At 33.4% G+C, this 27637-nt stretch overlaps 1 protein-coding gene across 1 annotated transcript in view; it reads right to left on the bottom strand.

Annotated features, from left to right (window-relative positions):
• LOC150094741 (G protein-coupled receptor GRL101-like) overlaps window positions 1-25587 on the bottom strand; it is a 211521-nt gene extending 185934 nt beyond the window's left edge. Inside the window, exons 1-2 of the mRNA XM_090411656.1 lie at window positions 25581-25587; window positions 25276-25449 (exon numbers count right to left, since the gene is read on the bottom strand). Coding sequence (XP_090267782.1) covers window positions 25276-25449; window positions 25581-25587 — 181 coding nt within the window. The remainder of the gene's footprint in view (window positions 1-25275; window positions 25450-25580) is intronic.
• Window positions 25588-27637: the final 2050 nt, after the last annotated feature.

Consider the following 27637-nt stretch of genomic DNA (forward strand, 5'->3'; position numbering starts at 1 on the left):
ATGTGATAATTCCAGCACCCAACAGGATAACGCACAGAGCACATACATTCGTTCAAGAATAATCACAGAAATTGTGCCTTTATCTTAATGGAATGGCCTGTAAGTCACCAGATTTCAGTACCATGGAATATTTTCGGGGTACGGTCGAATGAGATGCTCGTGATAAGTTAATCGTTTAACTAAAAGAATATTGAATAGATATTTTACTTATAATTCGTGCGCTAAAATTATAAATCCTTTAAATAAATTTCCGATATTCTAAAACATTAGTATACACTGTTACGAATTGTATATCATAATAATACAATTTCTCTGGTGTGAACGAATTAAAATTTTGATCGGTGGAGACGTATCGACCGTGAGATACGGTGATTAATACCCTTGGAGGGTAATGGATGGCAATGCTGTAGCCAATGAAGTTTTAACTGAGGCTCGGCTCTTGCTGTTACCCTCCTGCCATGATCAGAGCTTTATATAGCTCAATAACACCTTATCCTTACACTGTCCTCTACAGACAACGGGGAAGATGAATAGCATTCTTGCTTCGCCCCTTTAAGCAAGTCCTCATAAGGACTTATAAAAAAATTTAAATTTTGTGATGAAGAATATCGCATTATTTTGGTGAATGTGAAAAATGTCAATATATTTCAGACCTGTGAAAAGCAACACAATGTGACCCCAGACAAAGAATTTCACAAGTATCTATGCTCCTATCGGTTGAAAAGTAAAGACGCTCACCACTTGGCTAACTAGGTCGCGCTGTGGTTCACAGATTATGACAGAATTGATAGAATTACGCGTAATATCGTATAGAAATACGAAGATATATTTCTATCTTAGCTCGCACCAGCAAGTGATATCGACATTTTTGTTATACTTTGGTCAATGAAATTAATTTTAATAACCATGCGTCGTTTTATATATCCATATATATTGACAAGCAGCAGCTGTTGTCAGGGTAACAGACTCTACTATCGACGAAATTTCTAGCGTGTTTTTACTCTCTCTAATATTGGGCTTAAAGCCCATCTTTTCCTATTAAGCTGGTTTATTTCCTTCTTTCTGTCAGCTCGGATTAGATGCTATAATTATAGAAGTGGGCTGAGATTAATGAGGGTCTTCTAAAGTGTCAAGAGTAATAAAGAACGATATTGGTCTAAATGTACGAGCTAAAATGTAAACACTGCAAGTGCTTTGTTCCTCTAGAGGCGAAGACAAGTCTCGAGAGAGAGTCTAACGGCAAATTCAATAAGACTCCCAGCTCAATGAAAATCTACGATAAAGTAGCAAGATTCCAGCAAGAGATTATTTTATTTTTTCTTAGAAGGGTTTATTTAAAATTCAAATTCAAATGATACGTGTGGTAGAAGAAAGCTATTTAATGTATTAGTGGCTTATCTTCCAGTGAAGACATTTAATACATTTTGATGAATATTAAATAAATAGAAAAGATATGAAAATTATTAAAATGTAAATCAACAGCATCTCACTTTTGTTGCGAAAATAAATTTCTTTTTTATAATTAAACTTTTATGGTAATTTTAAAAGTGCAAAATATCAGATGTAACAATTAACTACATTTAAAGTCAATACTTTCTGGAGAAAAATAAATTTTACTTAACACAAGTTTTTGTATAATTTTTTAGGGACAGTCCAAAGCAACTGACTCTAAACAGCAAAATCCCACAAAAGAGCATTCTAAACCGGAACATCAAGAAGCTCACAAAGCAAAATCCATCAGTAACGAATGCAAAATTGTTAATATACAAATATACATAATAGGTCAAAATATTTATGATATGTGATCAAGTTTTGCTAGATCACATTTATTATATGTGATCTAGCAAAGCTTTCGAATAGCTACACGAAAACTAAGTCTTATTGTAAGTGTTCCCAAACTAGTTAGTCGATTTCAATTATTTTTCAATTATGCCCCATGTGCTCAATAAGCATACTCCATTGCAACAACAATGCAAGTTAGAGATGTCCCAGAGAGAGAGAGAGAGAGAGAGAGAGAGAGAGAGAGAGAGAGAGAGTCTGTTTCTAAATATGTAGTCCGTTCAATGTATCGAACTGGCGGTAAAAGTGTTTATACTAGATTACATCCGAATGATGAGTAATCTAAATGATGACATATAGTAGCATTCGATTGGAAAACTCTGCAAGTGTAGAATTTTTTGGTAAGATTCCTCTAGTGATATAGCAGTTGTTGGTGTTGTTGTTGTTTAAAAAAATTAGAATCTATTTCAGCTTTCTTAAAAGCCATTGTGGATATCAAAGGAAGAGACGTCTTTCCCCCTCCATGTGTGTGTGTGTGTGTGTGTGTAAAACTTCAGGAAATAGAATTAGACAGGTAACTGTAAATAAAGACATGTCGATGAGACGATGAACAGAGAGTGGATGGTGTTGGTTAGAGTAAACTTAAAAAACAAAGAAAGTATGTTTTCAATGTAAATAAGTAACTGTTGTGGTAATAATCTGTATTAAAGAATGCTGCGATATTTAGAATGGCATTATTAAAAAACCTTCTTCTTAAACGTGGGCGAGGATTTTATGGAACTTAATGAATGCTATTCCAGGTGGAAGTTGTACCTTCCGATGGAAAAAATAAAAATAAAGATTAAATGAGTCTTCATTTATTATAGTGCAATATAAATGAATTTGATCTTTGCATATTAATATTGTTCTTTTAGTATGATACACATTTTAAATGATTCTTCGTTTGAGATACTTTTTAACCATAGAAGTATATTACCGAAAGTGGCGTTTCAAACGTAAATGAAATCTTAGTCTATTCGTTGTTCCTTCACAAGTTGAATAATTGTGGAGTGCACTAGCTTTGTGAAACTTCGGTAATATCCAGATCTTTCACGATTAGAAGTTTTCTACTCAAAATCGCCTTAATTTCCACACCACTTAATTCAGTTACGGGGGAAAGGATGCTGTAAATTCCTCGTGTCGTAAATAGTTTTTGAATCCAAGTTGGTTCCGAATTTCAAGGATCTCTCCTGAAAACAATATTTTCATGTTCATATTATTTATTTTCTAATAAAAAACCTTCGTATTTATTAGAATTATATAAAAGCAAATAAACGTACAATATTTTGGGATTTATTGAGTAAACAATGCGATCAAGAGTGAACCCAGTATGAACATTATGATTTTGATCCATCGTCGGAAAGTACTTGTGATAGCAATAAAGATGATCAAGAAGTACTTTTAGGAAGGTCCCCATCCCGCTGTTTCTCGATCTCCGGTGTTAAAAACTCTTCCAACCTATTAATTTTATTTCAGATAAATGCAGAAAATTCGTAAAACAATAATAAACCTAAGAATTAAAATAAAATGTGTTTATATAAAATGAGAAGTAACATTGTCTATTGAAGATTTTATTTAATATATTTTATTGATTAATAATATCTGATTAATAAAATTCATTTTCATTTCCTAATATATTAATAAAGATTTCGCCAGTCGCACCTCTTCCTGGTTAACTGCTCTTGTATACCAACTATGCTGCTGTAAATTGCGTAATTTTTTTGAGTATCGCGTGTGGCATCAATTACTTAAAATATGGTGAATTGTTAACATCAGACATTGTTATGTATGATTCCACTTTATAAGTTAAGAGCGAAAAACGATAATGTAATAATGGGGAGACAATTTTGGATTTAATTTCTGTTAATGAAACAGTTAAGGTCCTTAATTATCATCATTAGAGTCCATAAAACAGTAGTAGGACTCAGCTCCACACAGATGCGCGCGCACGCACACACACACACAGTCGAATGGAACGAAACGAAACGAAGATACCACACATACCAGTATGTTCAAATGTAGTGATTTATGGAAGCCTAAGCCATCAGTCTAATCGGGACCACAGTAACGATCTTGAATATTTGAGAACTTATTTTGATACATTTTAATTAATTGTGTTTAATACAAAAATAATGAAAAATATTAATTTTAATAAAAAAATTTAACTAATCCTTCATAATCTTGCAAATTTGACTGAAACTTTTTTGTTAACTTTTATTGAAAACATAAACACCAAAATCGAAAATTGCAGTGATTGATACATTCAATCCAATACCCTTGGAGGGTAATGGATGGCAATGCTGTAGCCAATGAAGTTCTAACTGAGGCTCGGCTATTGCTGATACTCTCTTGCCAAGATCAGAGCTTTAATAGCTCAATAACACCTTATCCGTACACTGTCCTCTACAGATAACGGGGGAGATGAAAAGCATTCTTGCTTCGCCCCTTTAAGCTAGTCCTTATAAGGACTATGAGGACTATAAATATATGATAAATATCAGAAAATTTATTCTGCAAGATCTCAGCTAAACTTTTGTTTACTTACTGCTGATATGTTTCGTATGAACAGAATTCTTATACCGTTGAATGCTTCTCCGCTGTTCAGATGAATTGACCATTTTATTGAAATTTTATTTTTAGTGATAACGTCATTGAAAATTTATTATTAATTATAATAAATAAATAGTGCGTTGCTCATTTTGTTAGAAAACTAGCAATTATATCACTGAGAGTAATGTATTTGATGTCCCATTCCAAGTAAGATTAATTTTAATCCGTGCATCGTATAACCAATTACATCTTACTCGTCTGCTCACTACGGTTCCTACAGGTGTTCTTTCTCTTAAGAGATTTTCTAAAATTAATCATCTCTGTGATGATAGTCACATTCAAAAGCTTACGAACCATGATGGAATTTTCCAACAGAAATGATAAATTTAAAATGTCATTATGCGAAATACAGTGTAACAATTTCAAGGCTATATTCCACGAGAATTTGAGCGATGAAAGCCGTTTTCAAACAGCAAAAGATGGACTGATGAGATCTGAGATCGCTTTCATTTCAATTCCTTATATAACATAATATAATAATTGTTTAATATTTCATATAAGAAATATGATTAAATTTCTCAAACATTACTATACAATACAAAAAGAAAAATTCAAAACGATATTAAATAAAAAAACTAAAAAAACATGAAAAAATAATACTTTGTATTGAAATCATAAAATAACTAATATCTAGAAAAAACGTTTTATAAAATAAATATTAAAATTTTATATTATACGTGAAAAATAATGAAAATTTACTGTTAATTTTAAGTTGGATATAAAAACTAGCAAAAGAGCTAGACACCTTTAAATTATTACTGAAAATAATAATAATAATGGAATTGCGTACTTTGGAATTTTGTTATTTAATTTATATTTACTTTATATATATATATATATATATATATATATATATATATATATATATATATATATATATATATATATATATATATATATATATATAAAATCTTTCTTTCTGGTATACTCAGACAGTTTCATGCCTCCGTCTCGATTCTTTTCATTTGAACATCAGAAGTAACAAGAAATACACTCTCAAGCATAGAAGATGTACTACTAATGCTAAAAGGAGCTACAACCACAACGGTGAGTGTTATTTATTAATTTTTAATGTATACTTAAGAGTTTACGCATTGAACAAGTATGCCGATGGGAATTTTTATTAATAACAGGAAGAATGACAATTCTAATTTTTAATATTTTATGCATAATTAATGATGAAAGCTGTCATTTCAGATGACTGGTTTATGTACAAGTTCAATGTCTTTTGCTGTGTTAATTACAAAGATTGTCTGTTTGCCATTCGAAGTGCGTTGTTGGTGATGGAAGCATTTTTAAAGTGATCAAAACAATTTCGCATTCCATAAGTAGAATCAGTTAGCAGAGCACACGATTTTATTATGTGATTAATCCCTGTTGTTATGATTTCAGAATGTTGTCGTTCGCAATTTCTGGATCAGTATAACAAAAAATTTTAATAGGTAGCCAGCCTTATTTTTATTTATTTATTTATTTTTTTTTTCGATCATGTGGACTTCTACCGGCGTACCATATTAGAGATAACGGCAAGTCCGTTACTATCCCCATCTTGTGTATCTGATCCTAACTAGTATTTTGATTGAATGTGTGTGTGTTCGTGTGCTTGTCTGTTTGTTTCTTTGTTTAAATGCTAAGCAGCTTCTAATATTTTCTATGCAATTATTATGCATTCCCTTGTTTATAAAACATGATAACAAGATTTTATGATAACAATAAATTAAAATTTTTACGAACAACGTTTGTAAGCAATGTAAACAATTCTTATTGTTTACAAACAAAATAATACGAATTTGCTAATATAATAATAGTACTTGTTGCTGATCTAATATTTCCATTAATTTTAAAAATTCTAACAATAACTTAGGAACGGTTAATGCTTCTATTTCTAATAGTGCATAATCGTAATTTTTTATTTATTTTTTATGCGAATCGCTTCCAGCAAAGGTTGTAAAACATTAATATAAGTACGACCGGTGGTGTAAAGGTTACGGTTATCCGAAAAAGCTGCTCTATACATCGAACTTTTCAAATAATTTTGAAAGAAAATTAATACATTTGCAGAGAAATGCTTTAATACGTTGAATGAATTATTTTGTTTTTTAATCTTCGATGAATTAATTACTGTAAGCATGTCATAGTGACTTGATAAACAGTCAATGAACTACTGAGTTCTCCTTACTGCTCGTTCGCTTCCGCCATATTGACCTTCACTGGTATTTCCCATCAATTTGCATTTCCATAAATCTCTAAATACCTGCTTCAATTCGGCAACTTCTCATTTCTAACGCTAGTATCATTATAGCAAACGGTTGATCCTTAAACTATTTCGTATACTAACATCCCCTCTCAGTAACATGTGAGAGTAAGAGGGGATGCCTAACCCCCGAGCTCAGCATAACCGTTCAGACATCATGTTTCAAAGTTAAAGGTTGTATTTCGTGAAGGCAGTAGAAAATAACGGCCTGTGCCTCAAGCTAAGAAGGAACTATCCTAGCATTAATACGCATGACAATGATCATGATGAGAGAGATAATCGGATTTTGTGGTACAGTTCATAACTGCTAAAGAAATATATTTGAAAGTCTTTAGGCTATAAACACTTTCAACGTATGGTATGTCACCACAACTTTTTTTGTCGCAGATTTGAATTGACTTGAAAAACAATATGCCTAGTATCTTAATAGTGTTTCTGAATACACTTCGCAGGCAGTGTTGATGGTGATCAGGGGGTACCTCCTTCTTCCTAAAGAAAGGGGGGGATACTATGGATCAGGGATACCTCCCTTCTATAGGAAAGTTAAGATAGGGTACATAGTATCTAATTTTCTCTTAGGAAAGTTATTAAACACCGTTTTCTATCATCATCTATTAATATTTTCTAACTAAGAAAGCAAAAGCTTAAATTACCGAAGAAATTTGCCAAAATGACAAAGATGAATCATCATTTTTATTTACTGAGATAAACTCTCTCTTGAGGGGATGAGAACAATAAACTCTATTAAATATTTTACTAAAAATTGAAACATAAGGTACTAAAAAGAAAAAGGAATGAAACCATCGCATACGGTAGCTATGCAAAGTTGCTTTGCTAGTAATGACCTCAAAATTCACCTTCAAATCTCTAAATTATCTGGTGTTGAAAATTTCATAAACGAAACATAATCAGAATAACATGAGCAAAACTTCTGTGTATGTGATTATGCGAATGCAACATCTTATGCAGGGATGCATTAACTCGAAAATGCTAAATGATATATGAGAAGTGCATCACTATAGCAACAAGAGATTCTTAAACGTAATAAATATTTTAAACATTTTTCCAATTCCCACCTTTTTGCTTTTAATCTGAGAGTATTTTCATGAGCTTCAGAATATAACGATGTATCATTTAAAAGTGGTGGAGGGGAAGATGGATACAAGTGTCAGTATTTTTGGTGAAGCATTTAAAACGATAGTGCGTCACGAAGTGTAATAACATTCGCTTTAGATGAAAATATTTTAAATTAGAAATAAAATACTTTATCAAACTTTTAAATTCGAAAACCTCTTAAATACGAACAGAATACGATAAGCAACTTACGTATGACTTCAAAAATACTACATATAATTACTCAAAAAAAAACTAATGCGAATTTTATGAGTATTTCATGTTTTACATGAAATTTTGCTTCGATTAAACGGAAGGAAGGTGAAAGAAATTTCGTCTTCCTGTAAAACAAAAAAAGTCCTGTGAAACGTATGACATTATTTTGAATCGTTTTTCCGTATTTTAACCATATGAACGTAGATTTTTAAAAATGTTCTAAACTTGATTAATGAAGTGAATTTTATAAAAGGTTAGAAAGTCATTTATCACTAGACATCTGTCAAACGCGAAAGTCAGTTTTATCAATCATTCGAAAAATAACTGAGAACCTTTTTTTTTCGTAATTTGTTAAATGCGAAAGATTGTCAATGGTGTATTCAGTGCTGCTAAAGCAAAATGAAAAAAAAAAAAAACTTTAGAAATTTATAATATTGCATCATTATAATTATATAAATTGCGTTTCATATAATTGCACTAAACCATACACTCTGCATATAGATTGTACGTTTTGTAAATAAATACTAAGCAGAACTAACAAGAACTTTTGTGTCAGAGAACAATTAAGTGGAAGCAAAGTTCTTGAAGTTGAACTGTGAATGGATATTGGATAAGTGTTACGCTGTGTGTTTAGTTTTGTCGAAGTTAACTAGCTCAGTTTTGATGAACGATGACTGTGGAAATACCTGTGGACGCATACACGCCTATATGGAAGGCAGCGGGTGATTCGGTAAGAGTGGTCATTAATCACCCCAATTTCTTTCTTTCTCTCTCTCCTCGACACAGAATCATGAATTTTTAGAGTGCTGTTAATGATATTACTCTCTTCAGGCTAACACTAACGTCACTAGCATATGATCTGGAGGCAAGCGACTCTAAACATCAAATTATGTTGTTTACATAAATTGTAGCAGTAGTATTCAGTAATGGTTTAAGATGCTTATCGTCATAATAATAATATTTTATAATAAAATATAATAATATATAAACTTTAAGTTTATATTAAAATTTATACTTTATTGGTTTATACATTTTGCATAGCATTAGAAATTGTGTATGAAGTAACATACACAATTTAAAATAAATTTTAAATATGCTATAATAAAATAAGTACAGCGATCGACCGTGAGATGCGGTGATTAATTAATACCCTGGGAGGGTAATGGATAGCAATGCTGTACCAATGAAGTTTAACTGAGGCTCGGCTGTTGCTGGGGCGCAGGGATGCGAGAGTTTGAGTTCGCTCTCTTAAGGTTTTTGCCTTAAGGGAGCAATTTCAGTTTCCGGGGAAAGTGTTCTCCAGCACAGTCCGGTGAATGCTTTTCTTCGGAATATGAGCGGTTCTTCTCGGTGGTGGCGTGTGGGTGGAAGGCCATCACTGAGTGGAGCCAACGCTGAGATGGACGGTCTAGGGATCGTCTTAACTAATTTTTTAGTTGGCTTTACTTAATTATCGCCAATGCAAATCCAAGCATGTCGTAAGAGGCGACTAAATGGACGCAGAGTTTCGAGAGTTTTGCTCTCTCAGGTTTCTTCCGGAATTTCGCTCCGGGTGAAGGGGGGGGGCTTAGATTTCGGGAGGTTTTCCTGGGAGTGCATATTTTGAGTCTATGGGTAGGGTGTCCTCCGGTAAGGGGCTTTATCGGAGGATGCTTTTCCCTGGAATATGAGCGGTTCTGCTCGGTGGTGGGGGGGTGCCCCATCACCTGATGGAGCCAACGCTGAGTTGGACTGTCTTTCTGTCTGGAGATCACCAGACCACTCCATGGTGGTCTGGTGATCTCCAGACCACCATGGAGTGGTCTGGAGATCGTCCTAATATTTAGGATTGGCTTTACTTAAAAAAAAACCAATGTAGCTGATGCATGTCGTACCAGGCGACTAAAATGGGTACCAAGGAGGGTAATGGATGGCAGTGCTGTAACCAATGAAGTTCTAACTGAGGCTCGGCTATTGCTCTTATCCTCCTGCAATGATCAGAGCTTTATATATCTCAATAACACCTTATCCTTACACTGTCCTCGACAAATAACGGGGAATATGAAAAGCATTCTTGCTTCATCCTTTTAAGTCAGTCCTTATAAGGATATATCTCAGTGTTAACATATACTAATCAGGTTCAAGTACTTTCCTCTGCATAGAAGTTGGGAGAGACGTAGTTCCTATTTGTAAGCTTGGCAAGGATCCTCAGCAGCCTCAAAGTTATCGTCCCATAAGTCTGATTTCTAATTTGGGTAAAATAGCAGAAAAAGCTATCCTTTCCGGAATTGAACTTTTAGTAAAAATGTTAAGCATTCTTCTTATAGAACAGTTTGATTTTCTTCCATTTCACAGCACCACTCAACAAATTCACAGACTAATTGTGTTCATTACCACAAGTTACAATTGGCACCAATACACCAGAGCAGTTTTTCTTGACTTAGAAAAGGCATTCGACAAACTATGGCACTTTGGACTACTATACAAGTTGGTTTTAGCCGGCATTCCATTAGATCTAGTCCAAATTATAAAGTCATTTCTTAGTGGCAGACGAATGCAAGTCAAACTAAATGATATATTATCTACCCAGCGACGAATCTTGGCAGGAGTGCCTCAAGGGTCCCTACTGGCACCGATACTTTTCTCGGTTTACAAGGCGGACATGCTGCACAATCCAATGTAATCTATCATTGCCCTATACGCAGACGACACAGCTATATTAACCAGATCTATTAAACCGCATCTTGTCACCAAGAAACTGCAAGAAAACCTGCTGAAATTAGAACACTGGTTCTCGGAATGGAGAGTGCAAGTAAACCCTGAGAAGAGTATCGCCATGCTCTTCACTAAAAACTCAATATCTCCCAAAGATGACATCTTCCTATTTAATACCAAGATTCCCTGGAAAGCAGAAGCCAAATATCTTGGGGTGGTACTGCTGGACAGAAAACTAACCTTCAGTCCACACGCAAAAGCGTCGTATGCATAGCTTATCAATAGGAATAACAAGCTGGATACCAAAATTAAACTGCTCCTTTATCAGTTGATGATTCGACCCATTATTACTTATGCGTTCCCTAGCCACACCTCAAGTACAAATGTCCTCAAACTAGAAAGAGTGAAAAACAAATGTCTCCGCATGATCTTAAACGCACCATGGTATATCAGAAATGTCCAACTCCACCGGGATACAAATATCCCTACATCTACTCTTTCCTACAATCTTCAGCAGTAAAGTTCTTCTCAGCATCGTCTTCACATTCAAATGAACTTGTACAACAAGCAGAAAATTATGACGAAACAGATGTCCCCAAATATAGGAGACCTAAGGCCATCCTAATTCCTAACGAAGATGTTTAACTCGCACCCACTCGGGCAGAGCACTTAGCTCATAAACTTTCCCCTACACAGCAACCTTATCAGATAGCAGGGAATATAAAGGCATTTTGCATCACCCTTATAGACAGCAACGTCTTGGGTCTTGCATATATACTAAAATCATCGGATTACATAAGACGTTTTAGCACCCACTCAGACCATCACTTTTAACCTATAATTTAATTTTTAAAGCCCTATACTTTTAACACTTTTGCGCCGCAAGGCACAAAGGGCATACGTGGACAGATTTACAAGGCCTAATGCCTTGTGACTTGTGGTAGCACAGGATTATCAAAATTAAATTACATATCAGATGACTAGAATTTAAGAATATGTTCTAATATAGAAGTACGATTATAGCCTGAAGCAATATGCGGAACTTTTCTTTCAGAAATAAAGTAGTGCTTAGAGAAGCTGAAGAGCAACTCTAATTTCTTGGATGCTCAGAAGGCAATATCTGTATCCTCTACATGTCAAAAACATTTTAAGTCAAATTATACCGAGTGAGATATCTCAATTTGTAAAGATATGTGGGCATTATCCAAGGTCAGATTTGAAGAAAAGTAGTTCTTTCTTACAAGAAATAAGAAAAGATTAAATTTATCAGCGTGGACGTTAACAAGGTTATCTGATCCTCTCTCAAGTTTGGAGTACAAAAGCAGAGATTCTCGAAGTTTCGTTGGCTTTTATAGTCCGACGTTTCTCAGATAACAAAGAATAATACAGGGCACTGTTATCAGCGAAACTGTGCATTGGATTCAATTAGAGAAGATCGTTGATATACAGAAGAAACCCATCCATCACGATGTGTTGTGTAGTGAGAGAGAACCTGACAAACTCAAGGACAGGAGGAAACCATAAAATGCAAGGTTACTTTAAAAAGACCCACTACTAAAACTCAGTCAAACACTTTGGAAATATCAAGGCACACTTGGATTTTCTTTAATTTTTGCATGTAGCGTTTCCAAAGAAGTGATCGATGGAATTCTCCTTTATTTTAGAAGGATCTGTATGAGACGAAAGATAATAACACAGGCCGGCAAAATTCGAGTCATGAAAAATTATCTGGAATCTCTTCCATTATTTTCTCTATTACATAAGGATTTTTCACAAAGTGGATCTCGATATTTATAATTAAAATAACAGTATTTAAAATTTTCCATAAACATTTTTGGAATGAACGTATTGGGAAAAAAATTAATTAAAGTAATTAAAGATTAACCTTTAGTACATAGCTTATGTTTCGTTGTGGTGTCTTTTTCATTTTCCTTCAAAGCTTCTTTTTGAACTTTTTCTGTGAAATTCTTTTCCCGTGTGTGCGACATCCAGCAATAGTCCACCATCATTTTGACATTATATCTGCCCTAATACTTTCTTTCGATCTCCTTGATGTCTTAGTGGAATCGCTCTTCGCTAACAATTCCCAGATTTTCAGGAAAGTAGTCTAAATGAGAATTGAGAAAGTGCACTTTTAAGCTCATGGACCATCTCAAATCCTTGAATTTCTGTAGCATGTCTTCCACAATCATTTTATAGTTGGGGTTCTTGTGATTTCCTAAACATTTGGTCACCACCTATTCAAAGCTTTCCACGCTTCTTTTTCAACAGTTGCCATTTTTTCTTCAAACAATTTGTCCTTCATAAGTTTCCCAATGTCAGGACCGATAGATAACCCCGGACATTTTGCACAGATGTATTTAAAACACTCTCCTTCTTTCGACAAAGCCTTGACAAATTGCTTCCTCAATCCCAGCTTTATGTGAAGCGGGGATAAAATGATTTTTTCCCAAGTAACCACAGTTTCGTGTAACAATTTTACTTCCAGGTTCTAATGTGACTCTTTCTGGCCATTCCTTCTTGATCCAATGTTGCTCTCGATCTCGGCTATCCCACTCGCATAAAAAGCACGGGTATTTGGTGTATATTCTGTGTTGTCCCAAAATCATAGATATGACTTTAAGATCACCACAAACTGTCCATCCATGATCATTGTACTTAAGTTTGCTGAGAATGAAGGCTACATTTTGGTATCATTCTTTCAAATGCACGGAATGTGCTACTGGTAACCAGTAGTACATTGAATCTTCACACTAACTTAGAAAATATGCCAACTTTCAGAACTATGATAATCTTAGTAGATAGCGACTAAAGTTCAACTAAAGAATTACACAGGAAAACATAAGTGTCTGTGACAATAGAAAAGTCATCCATTTTCTCGGCGAATCAGATTGAAAGTAGCCACCTGCACGTTTATCTGCATTCTTCCCTCCCTCTATCTTAAGAATGAGAAGTTTCGTGGAAATTTCTTTATTTACCATAAAAAGGCCCTTCAAAAAAGCACTTATACAACTAATTAGTTGTAAATAAAGGCGAATAAAAATAAATACCAATGAGCTGAATTTAAATCCAAATACTACTAATAAAAATGATAAAATTAGAAATTAGATAAAATTGGTGAGTGAAATTTTTTTACTATTTTTTCTGAACTCAGCACCTAAAATTCTATGCGAATCAAATATTACTTCTCAGCCAACTTTTCCATCTCAAGTCTACGTAATTTATAAACATGTGTCGAATGGGATTTGATTTTCAATGCATAAAAATGGAAAACTGGCTTTGATACTGAACACGATGTATTATAATAGAATTTATAATACAAAAAAAACTTTATCAGGAGTTTGGGGAAAAACAAACACTCTAGGGATTATAAGAAAATGAAAATCTCTAACAGGAGCTCGAAGAAAAGTAAAATCGTCAGCAGGAGTTAGAGGAAAAGCAAAACTTGCAGTGGCTAGCTTGTCTTCAGTTTATTACAATACAACTACACGAAAGGATTAATTTGTCACAAATAAAAATAATGACGCCAAAAAATAATAATTTCCATCTGAGTGTGACGCTATGTTTTCTAGCATTTTCTTTGAAATCAATTCTGACTTGGTAAAAATGTGTATGCAGTTATGACGAGCTTTCGAGTAGACAGAATGATAACAATTGATTCTTAAGTTAAGATGACTTGTCACATTTACTAGTGAAGCAATAAATCGAGAGAGAGTTCAGAAGAGGGATAGACCTATAAAATATTCGGATAAATAAGAACAATTTGTTGTAAAACTATTCTTGATAGAAAACGTTGGATGCTTAGCAGAATAAAGCAAGGAGACGATACATTAATTCAACTGAATGGAATAAGAAATTTTAGGCCAATAATTTTGAATCAAATTTTCTGAAACAAATATGATTTGTCTCAGGAGATTCTATCTTGATCAGAATTATTTAATATAAATTACGAGAAACTCATAACGAAGTTTATATTGCTTTGATCCACATTGATTATTAAAACTAATAAATTTGTAAAATGAGTCGTTGAACCCTGCTGAAGAATTTTAATTTAAATCTTTCGTTATTATTATTATCGAATGAAATTCTTTGTTTATAAAAGGGCAAACAATTTTACGGCATTGAGAAATGCCTTCTTAACACCCGCTAAAATTTCTCCGGACTATCACTAGCGTAAAAGTGTAAGAAAAAGATTCAGTTGCTACAAACGGATCGATTTTCATTAAATCTCCGTACACAGGCAGGCAGCTTTTGGCAATCTGAAGATCAGTATTTGATTTCTGAGTGGTAGAGAAGGGAGGCTTAGGTGAGGGCCTGAATTAATCTTATTTCGACTATTTAGCCTGGAGATAATATATTAATTAGTCTTTTCTCCAAATTAAATCTTATTCTCAAGACAGCCTTGTCTGGCGTATCACATATGGTAAGTCATAGAAAGTATTACGAGAGAAAATATAAAACTGAATCTACATGAAACTAAGTAGACTATAAATATTTAATGTGGAATGTCTGCTTACATTTAGCAAATCAGATAGTTTAATATTAAAAACTGATTTGGTCTTTGGAAATTTTCTTCACGAGGCTCGAATACTGATTGTGGTTTCAGAGCCCATGTAAAATTTATGAGGATGAGTAATTCTCTCGTAAAACTGAGACTCTTCAAGTAAAAACTGTAGAGGTAAAAAAGGAAAACGAATTCCCAAAGGTCTTTTTGCACATACACAAAATCATTCCCATTTACAAAAGACAAAAATGGTAGCATGCATGCAGTTAAAATTATATGGAAAAAGGGTTACTGTTTAAATAAGCAATTGTGTTTTATATCAAAAAACAATTGTTTATTGATATAATAATATTTGGTTTACAGATCAAGTATTGATAAAATTTAGTGAAGCAATTTATTAATAAAAGCTTTTCCCCTTACATTGAGGAAAACTACCATTCAAGAATTTTCAAAGAAGCAGCCACAGTCACCCGTTCTACTGTTAGCTTAAACAGAAATCAAGGTTTAATACTCCCAGAGATATGGAAAACACGAATTAGATCTCTAAAAATACAAGGAATGAACTTCAACACAAACTACAGGAAGCTCCTCTTAGCAACAGCTGGCTAATCTTGTACACGCGATACGTGTTTCACTCACGTTCGATGCTATTTTATTTGTAATTATTCTTGTCAGTTTTTACAGTTATTCATAATTGTGAGATTGTTTTAAGCCTATATGCCCATTTCCTGGAGATGCCAACAGTTAAAGGGTGGCGAAACTAGTTGGTAGAGTTAATAAATTTTATCAATACTTGATCTGTAAACCAAATATTATTATACTAATTCATATGGTCAAGAAAATAAACCTTCATTATGAATTGTTTATTGAATTCAAGAATAATTCGTTTATTTATATGCGTGGATAATATTTTGCGCATATATAGAATTTTTTCTTTTGCTGTCAACCTCGAATTGGATACCAATAACTAAACTTCCGACCACTTCTCATTTGAAGTCCTTTCGGTCCTCCCCATGAATGAAATGGATGCTCAATCACGGAAGCAGGTGAATAAACATGACGAGTAAAACGTTATTTAAAAATAATAATCATTTCATTTGTATGAAGTCTGCGTGCATTTCGTGAAGGAATATTCTTGTGATGATTTTACACCAATGTAGTAGTAGCAGCAGCAGTAATATAAAAAGAATATTTTAAAACAAAATATAAAAACAACATTTCAAAACAATTAATAATAAAAACAACAAAATTTTCAAACTAATATTCGAAACAATTAATAAAGTTTTCAAACAATTAATACATTACTTCAGAGAATATAACAGAGTGACTAAATAAATTTTTTTTCTGTGTAACGAATACGCAGTTCAACGCAAAATAAAGGATGGTCTTTTTTATTTTATTTTTTTATTGGCACTTAATGAAGAATCGTAATTTTATGTCGTGTTAGCAGTGGATTATAGAATAACTCGAGAATTCTCTATTTAATAGGATGTCTTTGAGCATCCTACGTAATGTGAAACATTTGCACCTGTGCATTATTCTAATAGAAATTTGTTTTTATGTGATTCGTATTATATCTTAGCAAGTTATTCACTTCATATGGTTTTATAAGTTATGTATTTTTCAATATTGTGATGCATTTTTTTATCAATACTTATTTTAACTTTTCGGAGAACCAAACTCTGTCCATTATTACCTGAATTATTACTTGTGATATAAAGTAGGTTGCTAATTTAAATCATAATAACTTTTTGTAAGAAAATGCAAAGCAGTCTATTTTAACGATGTGAAGATAACCATAAGTATGCTATTCGAGAATACAGTTGTAAGTATGGTAATGATGTGCAGAGTTCAGCGGCATTCGTATAACCTAAATCGGTTTTTTGCTGCTAAAAGTTCCTTGAACATTAACAAGTGATGGACTCTTTGGCTTCCCGATTTGCATTGGGAAAAACAAATGATATTAGCATAAGATCCTAGTTAGGGTCCAGAAATAATGTAAACCATCTTATCGTGTTTTCTTTAAATTATAAGATAAGAAGACATTTTTATCGTATTCATGCAGTAGCAATGCATTTATGCTATTGGAAATTTAACCTGAAGTCGATACGAAGATCGGCAGTGACCATCTTTATTAGTCAAAGAGTGATCCGTTCCTCGTATTTTAGCACACTAACGAAGGCGAATATGAATCTCGATATTGATAAGGTCAAAAGTGAAAGAAAACTGTTTATTAAACACATAATCAGCAGGTTACGAACTGCTCGTGCACTATAACCCGCTGGTGGTAATAAGAGACGGGAAAAACGTTTCTTTTGATTTCGAAGAAAATGTCTCAGCTATGCGATGTGTGCATTATTGGATCTGATGATGCAGAATGGTGTTGATAGTGTGTCGAAAGATTGCCACAAGTATTCCGAGCAAGCACTTCTTATGCAACAGAACCTCTCTGTTTGTAAGGACGATGTTATTAGAAGTCGATTTAGAAGTTACTTTTCGTGGGGTTCAATAACTTTGCCGTAAGCTTACTGAGAAATTTCACTTGAAAACAAAGGTGGGGAAAGATCTCCAATCTCCCACCTATTTTGTCTTCCAAGTAAGTTTTATTGAATATAGCGTGCAGGCAAACGTCTTCCGAAAGATAATTTAATGATGTCATTGGCATGTATGATCGATAGGGCATGACTATGAAAATTGTATTTTTGGTTGCTGGAATTAAATTCTTTGACCGGCATTTTCCTGTACTTAGTGAATTATATAATTAAATTCAGATGATTAAAGTCTCTTATTTTCCATAAAGAATGACACAAAGCACATTTTATAACGCGAATGATCCAAGATTTCAAACAACATGTACAAAGAAGTGCAAAAAGAGCTTCTGTTATTAGCTTACGATATCCACTTATTAATTTCTTACATGAATTCATTTTTCCCCTCCAGATTTCATAGTAACCAATTACTTAACTACGTCCTTGGTCTTCGGTGGGTCGTTTTCTATGTACCGTATATTTTCTTGTTTCGTGTGACTTAACTTTCCTAACTATGTTCCTTCTTAAAGTTTTTGAGTGGTCGCCTAATTGCTTTGATCTTATATGAAACTAATTCATTACACTGTATTTATTTTATTTTTATCGTCCACCGTTTGTGTTCGTAATAAAATGCAATACAAAAAACTATGAATATTATTAATTGCAAATACATGCGATTTAGTATTAAATGCAAAATCATGACGCTTACCCAGTATAAGACAGGCTACAACCCTGCATCTTATCCATTATAAAATTCATTATATATTCCATGCATTTCATCTATATAACATGAAAATCGATCTATGCATTTTAATCAGTACAAGATGAAAAATCCATGCATCTTTTCATCAATACGAGTTAAAAATTACGGAATATTTTCAGCAAAATATTCATATAGAAATTCACAAAGTTTATTTAGTACAAGAGAAAAGTCTGAGAAGATTGCCCAATACAAGGCTTTTTGTGAAGGTTGTCCAATGCAACAGATTCTGTGAAGGTTATCCAGTACAAGAGATTCGATGTAGCTTCGCTACAATACGCCATATAAATCTTACATTTTAATGTGACTTCCACACACGAAAAGTTGTCAACCTATTGTGCAATAGAAATATGAGTTTGAGTGGGTTAACGTACTATATTATTATTTAATTTTGAATACTTTAATTAAACTATTAACAGTGTAATTAATATATATTTTAAGACGCAACATGGAACTTTTTTTCATCTTCGTTTTCCAATGAGATGAAATCTCTCAGCTAATGTGAGAAGAATTTTATCTTCCATCTACTGATATTTACAAACAATTCTGTCCACGGGGGGGGGATTCTAACCCACATCTTCTTGATAGGAGAATACATCTACCCTTGTTAATTAGGCCGATAACCTACTAAACAATGCAAGATGCGTCCTAATAATGTTATGCAGTATGAGATGGGTTTGATTGATTTTATTTAGTTCAAGATGCAGATCACACATCTTATTTATTACAACTGCATTTTTTATTAAGTGTAAATCCCTACTTGATTTACATGAAATTACAAAATGCAATACAAATCCATGTCTTTTACTCATCTAGTAAAGCCAGGTGTTATATTTTCATTGTAAGAACCAAATCAATATCTTATTTGTTTTTATCTTGCAATTGAACTAACAAGTGAAGTAAACCATTAAATAAATTCTCTGCTAGAAAACAAAAATGCCAAATGACTCAAGTTAAGGTGGAGAAAAAAGGACTTTTCTCTCCTCTAGCACTTTCTTACTTTCTTTTGTCAGTTTCATGGTTCGTCTTCCGTTTGAGTTGACAGGAGGTCAAGTGAACAGCATCATTGCGTGAGATGAAGACGAAAGAGTTTCCTCAACAAAGTACAAACGGGAGAGCTTTGAAATTCTGTTCCAGTCTCTTACAAAGTAGCGGCAATTTCCTGTCAATTTGACAATTAGATATAAAACATTCAAGAACGGTACTGATGAGTTCAGAACATCAACTTTGGCCATTAGTAATTAAATTTTAGTACGCGAAAACTTTTCCGGTAAATGATACAAGGAATGTTCGGAATCAACAAAATTCTCGTATTGTCTGCTTCCCTATGGCACATGTTTAGTGCCAGTTAACATTGAGTTAAAGCTCTGGTTCGCAACAAAATAATTGCAATTACCTCAATTAGAGGTATTGCAAAAAAGTAAAAATAGATAGTTTGAAAAGAAAGATTTAACATTTTACTATAAAATAGTTTTTAATCTGAAATTAAAACTATTTTAATTTCAATTGGATTTTAAATTAATTAAGAAAAAGTGATTTTTGTATTCATTATAATACAAAACATCAATACACCACTATTATTTTTATGTACTATATGTTATTGATAAATACGTGATAAATTGTAGTAGCAAGTTTGAATGTTGTGGAATCCAAATCTTAAAATCGCTTCATATTTAGGATTAATTGACCGAGAAAAATATCATTACAATTTATGTGTCTAATTAATATTATTAATAGTCAAAAGCCATTTGATTAAGCTAAATATATCAAATTAAATTAAATGTTTTTTTTTGAGTAATTTTACCTACATTATTTCTTAAACCTATTTTAGATGCAAACAATGATCTCTCCTTCATAAATATGATAACAAAGAAAGAATTTGAACGATGTTCTGTGAGTGTTATACTTTTTCTTGAAGGCGTTATTACCGGATGGAGAGCACCTCGGTATCTCATCCTGAAAGTTGATATTAACTTTTTTTTCTCAAAACACTTGACACTTTAGTACTGTTATTGTGTTATGGGGGAAGGTTTAAATAGGCGATTTATAAAAGGAGACGTGTTCTGCATATTTTTATCATCACGATTAGTAAAGTTCAATTATAAAGCTTTGAGGTCACGTCAAACCAAAATGTAATAAAAATTCATTTTGCTACATGATAGCATACTTAACTGTATCATTAATATTTCGTATTTCTCTAAGGTATCGCAAAAGCGTTCTTTACTGCAAAAATACTCCATCACGATAATTATAGTTTTCACTCCGGTGAGGCGTCATCTAGTGCAGCGCTTCCCAAACTGTGGGCCGCGGCGCCCTTGGGGCAGTAGGTTTTGTTGAGGGCGGACCGTGAAATAATGAAAACAAATTTAAAATGTTTTAAGACTAAGTAGATTTTTTTATCTTAAAAGAAACGTATTTAACTTTTATTATTTTTTTTTTATTATTTTTTATATTTTAATGGAAAAATTCACACATTGGTGTTGCTTCACAAACTTTGCTTCCTGCGTATTTCGGCGCTTAATGAATATTAGTAAATATATGCTATTCATATAAGTTTCATTTCAAAGCAGTGGTTAATTTTATTTACTTGTATTTACTTTGAATTCTCTCCTGGGAAGCTCGAAATCTTCCCGTCCCTTTCATCACACGTTCGTAATCAGGGACTGTTGATATTGACTTTATATACATATCAAAACTCGTTTTATATTATCACTGTCATCCCAGCTAGTTTTCTGTTACCAATAAAAGTTTCGCATATACTTCACACATGAAAAAAAAAGCTTAAACAAGTTCACGTGGGGCTGGGCGAAATAACTCGCTTGCAGCGGTAAACAACACTCCCTCCCCAACAGTCACCATACTGCAGAGGCAATAAAAACAAGTACTTTTATTATGTCAGTGAATAAGGTACGAGCAGTCTGCTAATATATTTCTCAACAAATAGTGCAATTAGAGACAAAGATAAAAACGACACTAATTAATGAATCAGCCCCTCATACAGAAACTATGCTAAATAGACTCAAGTAAACCATACGTTGCATGGGCAAACACAGTATCTAACTAAAACTAGTATTAAGTAGATGTGTGTGAGTTCGATTTCGCAGGGCAGCAATAAAATTCAACCGAATGTGTTAAAATTCGTAAAAGTGTTAAAACTAAGAAGAAAAAAAATATATATATACAGGGTGTTCGGGATAAATTTGACATATTTATAATTAATTATATTTTTCCGTACGTTACATGTATTAACACACACTTCTCTTCATTTAAAAGTTTGGACCCTTCTTCATTCATATACAAGATGTCAGAAAGGATGGATAGCTAGAACCCACCTGAATCATGGAAGAGAATAACTTGTATCATGATGATTCGTGCCCGCCATCAAAATAAGGATATTACGACTGCTGCCCAATGCTCCCTGAATACAGTAAAAACAATCAGGCATGAACTAGAGACTTGCAATGGTGACTACGAGGATGTAGCAAGAAGAAAGATCCCTAGCAGACGATCTGATTGCGTTCGTACAGCAGAATTCCTCGCAAATCTGCAGGAACAGGTGTTGAAGAACCCTGGCATTGGAATTCGGGCTTTGTTCGTGGAGTTGCTAACTGTAGTCAAGCCCTGGATAACAAGGGTAGCCAATGGTAGGCCGTATGTATGGCAGCAGGATTCGGCCCCTTGCCACACCTCTGGGAAAAGTCAAAAATGGTTGTCTGAAAATTTCTACGACTTCACCAGTCCAAATGTTTGGCCTCCAAACTCCCCAGACCTTAACCCCATGGATTATTTTGTATGGGGCGCAGTTGAAAAAGACACCAATCGCACTTCCAGTAATACAAAAGCCCAGTTAATGGATAAAATTAAAACAGTTTTTGCGGCCCTTCCCAGGGAGACTGTAGCATCAGCTTGTTCGAGGTTCCGAAGCAGAATTGAAGCTGTGATCGATGCTAATGGTGGTTATTTTGAGTAAATCTTGTTGATAGTATTGTAATTAACTCTGCCTGTAATGTTTTTGTGTCAATTCATTAAATTTAATAGATACAAAGAAGATTTTCTTTTTCCTTACGAAACTGTCAAATTTATCCCGAACACCCTGTATATATAATGAATGTTATGGCAGTTTCACATATGGAATTCGGTTGAAGAGAGTTAACATTTACTCAATTGTCAGTTATGCTTTTATCTTTCGGTTGCGCGGATCTTTTGTTAATACCGCACCAATCATATGCACGTTTTAATAACCTGCCTTTGCTGTCTGTTTCGCGTTAGGCTTAATTACCTTAAAGGGAGAAAAGTCACAAAAGAGAAAAATGTTCCTGGTCCGGGGATTCCCTTATTCAGGTAATATTCACTAATTTCATGTTATCAGTCTGTGGTGTGCCAGTATCGGTAAGTGGTGATATTATTTGATCTATTCTACGTTAAAAAATTTAACCCTGAGATGGATAAGTGGCGGATAAAAAAATAAAAAAAAAATCCCTCGAACAATCAGAAGAAGCAGAAACAGACTCAAAAAAAGGACAGTATTTCATATTTTACCAGGACAGCCCGCATCATCTTCAGCACCAAACGGTAAGAGGCAAAAAATGTCGCATGAAAAAATTCGAAACTATGATCCTTCTTATTTGAAATATGGGTTTTACCATCATATAATGATCCAAACAAACCTATGTGTGTAATGCGCTGTAAACAGTTATCAAATGATTGCATGCGACCCAGAAAACGTCGCCATTTAGACACTGTTCATGGGGAATATAATAAGACAATTGAGTTTTTTCAAAGAAAGGCTGAAGAATTAAAACGCCAAACTAAATGTTTTTCAAAGCATTCTAAACTGAATGACAAATTAGTAAAAGTATCTTTCGAAATTGCTTTCTTAATTGCAAAAACCAAAGATGGTGAAGACCTCACCTTACCAGCAGCAATAAAAATTTGCGAAACTATCCTTGGTTCCGAAATATCAGAACCTTTAAAAAAATTCCTGTGCCTAATAACACAATTAAAAGAAGAATAGATTGCGCTGCCGATACTATCATGTCTACATTAATTTCACGAATCAAACAAAGTAATGCGGATAATATAACGGACGCTAATTTAATGCTTTTTTTAGATACCTCTATAATTTTCAAATTCATGAAGATGTACTGTTTTGCAGAAATCTTTCCGGTACAACCAAAGGAAAAGATATATTTGAAAAAGTGAATAATTTTTTTAAAGAATATGAACTTGATTGGCAAAAGTGAATCGGGATTTGCACTGATGATGCCGCAGCCATGATGGGGAGAATTTCAGGTTTTGTAGCAGAAGTAAAAAAAAGTTTATCCGATTGCAAGACATGTTCATAGCCTTATCCATGGAGAAAACTTAGTATTTCGACAAACGGAAGAATCGCTGAGTAAAGTGCTATCAGAAGTTTCTACTGTAGTTAATTATATAAAAAGTAATGCTACTAATACAAGACTGTTTCGTATTCCAAGAGATGGATTCCAATTACGACACTCTTTTATATCAGACAGAAGTAAGGTGGTTGTCTCGTGGAAAAGTTCTGAAATGAGTTTTAATATTGAAAGATGAACTACGGATTTTTCTTATTGATCAAAATCCCATATTAGCATCTCATTTTCGTGATCAAAATTAGTTGTGGTTCATTTCTTATCTGTCGGATTTTTTCGAAAAAGTTATTGAATCTTTCTCTGCAAGGAAAAGCACTAATATATTAACGCTAAACATTAAGTTTCAAGCATTTCAAAGTAAACTTTCTGCGTGGTTAAAGTGTTTTAAGGATAATAAAACGGAAATGCTTACTTCTCTTCATGAATATGTTAAAGAAAATAATATTTTACTATTAACAGAAAATAAAAGGATAATAATTAACATCTCACAAATTCTATGGTTTTTTTCGAAAAATATTTTCCTACTTTGAATGAAGATAAAGAATAATTGGATAAGAACACCATTTGCTCCTTTTCTACAATTGAGCAATCTTCCAAGGTCATCCCAAGAAGAACTAATTGATATGAGAACAGATTCAACCCACGAATCAGAATTCGTTAACAGTGATTTATCCGAATTTTAGATTCGACGACTAAAAGAATGTCCTTCATTAGCAAACGCAGCCATGCTAATTCCTTTCGCAGCTACATACCTTTGTGAAACAGCATTTTCATCGTTATTGGCAATTAAAAATAAACACAGGTCCTGCTTATCAATGGAAGCATCGGAAAGAATCTAAGAATTGCAGTTTCAAATATTTCACCTGATATTGACTTCTTGTGTAGCAGTATTGAAGCACATCCATCACATTAAATTGTTATTAAACTTCTTTAATGTTTTTAATTCTTACTTTGGTTATTACTAATCGTTTTAAGTTTCAGGTGCTTGTACTATAAATGTACAATAACAATATATCTATCTATATAAAAATATGAGATAATGTGCCATGCTAAAAATGTGTATGTAAGATGCTAAAAATTTAATATTTGCATTTCATTTTTGCTATATTCGCTGAATATATTTTTGGATATAAATTATAAATTAGTATTGAATATAAATACAATATATATTATAATAATATATGTCTCTATTACGATTTTTTTTCTTTTTCTTATTACGATTTAAAAATTTAAATTAAAAAAAAATCGGTAATGGTATTTTTCGTTCATTTACTAGTAAACTAAATAATGGGAAAATATTACTTCTCCATTTTTTTCTTTTCTTTTTTTTTGTGGCGATGAAAATACAAATGATTTAAATAAAATAAAAAAAAACTGTCTCTTACCGCAAAGGAACACACTTTCATCTCCACCATTGGAACAGTCGGCGACACCGTCACATCGAGATGTGTCTGGTATACAACCGGTGTTATCTCCGCAGTCATAAGACTTCTCATCAAGGGCGCACAGGAGCAGAGAAGGTAGAATGATCTCCCTGTTTTGCTCTACAGACCACGCATCTAAAGAAAATAATAACCGTAAAAAAATCGTGCCTTGCTGGAGTAGTGCCAACCTATATAACACATTATTTACAAAAATCAAAATGGATCCATTTAGTCTTGTTTATTTATATCATGCACAATGTTTTTACCTCTCATAATAAATAAACAGCTTGAATATTAATAATGTACTATACACTATCACTATATTCATGTGTGTACATATATAAACAATTGAAAATTATCTTTTCATGAACGCACGTGTTCACAAGAATGTAATTTCAGCCAAGAAGTTCCCGAAATTGACAAAAGTGCAATTTACAAAATTATATGAGAAGCAGAAGAACAAGGCTATTGTTGATGTTTTGTAAACAATGCTGCATCAACAATATTTAGTTTTATTCTGTACTATGACCGAACAAAGTGCTGCAAGGGAATATTGTTATTTCAAATGTGAAAAAAAAACATAAATTGTAAATCACAGCGCATTCAAAATAAATATGCTGATGATTCTAATAAGGCCATGAGTAAATATTTATTATAAAGTTGAGAGTTTAAATTTGTAAACAGCAATGTGTATAAGGAGTTTCAGTCTCCACAGAACTGCAATATCTGTGTTGATGGTCGTTGGTGTGCAATGAAGATTCTGCTAATAGATGGATCGTCCCAGATGGGAAAACAGCAAATGTGGGTGATTAATGGTTTCAAGAGAGGATTGTTGTTGTGGTGGTGGTGGTGGCAACGACACTGCACAGAGAGGTCCCATTTGGGAATTGGAGGAAATGTGTCACTGATGGAATGGAGCCAAAGAGTTATTTCAATAGGATAGTGACCTTTTTTTTTTTTTTAATTTTGCTTCTGGGAATGCCACCTCAATTGTAAATTTTGTTTGTTTCGAGTCTGAGAAATAAACAATCCCTAATTTGGAAAAATATATATAAAGACAGATGTATTAGGAAACTCCACAACAGACGTTGTCTCAGCGGTTATGAATATTGATCACTTTCAAGTACAAAAGTAAAATAAATGATTAGAGATTCAATTTTTTATTTTTTGTTTAAATATTACATGTCCCAAAGTTTATTTCTCTAAGCAAAAACTTTTTTACATTGCATTGTAATTGATCCGAACACCATTATTTTTTTCGAATAACGTACCAGGGGTGGGCCAAGTAAGGGTCGATTTATGTTTGATACCATTTGTACTTCGCTCGTAGGATAAAGGTTAAATAATCCGGAAAGAGTGCTCTGAAGATCGAACACGGAGTTTAAGCCATTTCAGGCCTCCAACGAATAAGGCTGATCTTTGTCTACCAACCAATGATCCTTGATCATTGGTTGGTAGAATCATTTACAACTTAAAGCCATCAAAAAATATGCATACCGCTACTAACCAACACAATTACAGCACCCGAGATCGACTGTGGTTAAAATAATTAAATAAATGGAAACATAATGGTGAATATAAACTCAACAAATCTTAAGCAAACTGTCTAAAACGATGTCAAGAAATAAGAAAGTGGTGAATCGTGTATATTGCTATTGGCAGGTTGCATGGAAGTCTCTCAGACAAGACGTTACATGTTTGCCATATCCTCGTTTTGTGCTGAACAGCACACTCCGAAATAATGCTTGATTTCATTTTTATAGATATAATTAGAGAGTAAACCGCAGTAAAACTGTAGATTTGGAGTGACAAATCAGTACACTGTTTAAATGAGATGGATCTGTTTAGGTGGTGGCTGCTAGAAATGTGTTAGGATTTTCTTTTCGGCGCTTTTGTTTGGCAAGAATTACGTAAAGTGATCAGTAATACAACGTTTACCACATTTACTCATGTCGAGTTTAATTTCCAAGAACAGTGACACTGAGTGTTTTTTAATCATCAAGTAGTTGTTAGTGCCCGTTTTGTTACCAAAAGATCGTGGCTTTACAATATTTCGAGGTTAGATGGGAAACATTAATTCACTTCGTTTAAATTTTAACACCTGTCTGATGAAAGGGTCAATTTTGATATTTTTCCTGAGTTGCTTTTTAATATTCGATATTTGAGATTTATACACTATGTTGGCAAAAGTATTTGGACACCTTACGTGCCATGCAAATTTAGGATTCTATCCCATGCAAATATTCAGGGAGTGTAAGGCTGGTAATAAAAGGTGGGATGTGTTGCGTTTTTGCCCTGTACTCCATGTCAAGATGTCCACGAT

This window comes from Typopeltis vanoorti, chromosome 21 (genome assembly GCF_054136105.1).
Source record: "Typopeltis vanoorti isolate ZY-2024b chromosome 21, IOZ_Tvanoo_1.0, whole genome shotgun sequence".
Taxonomy (NCBI): Eukaryota; Metazoa; Arthropoda; class Arachnida; order Uropygi; family Thelyphonidae; genus Typopeltis; species Typopeltis vanoorti.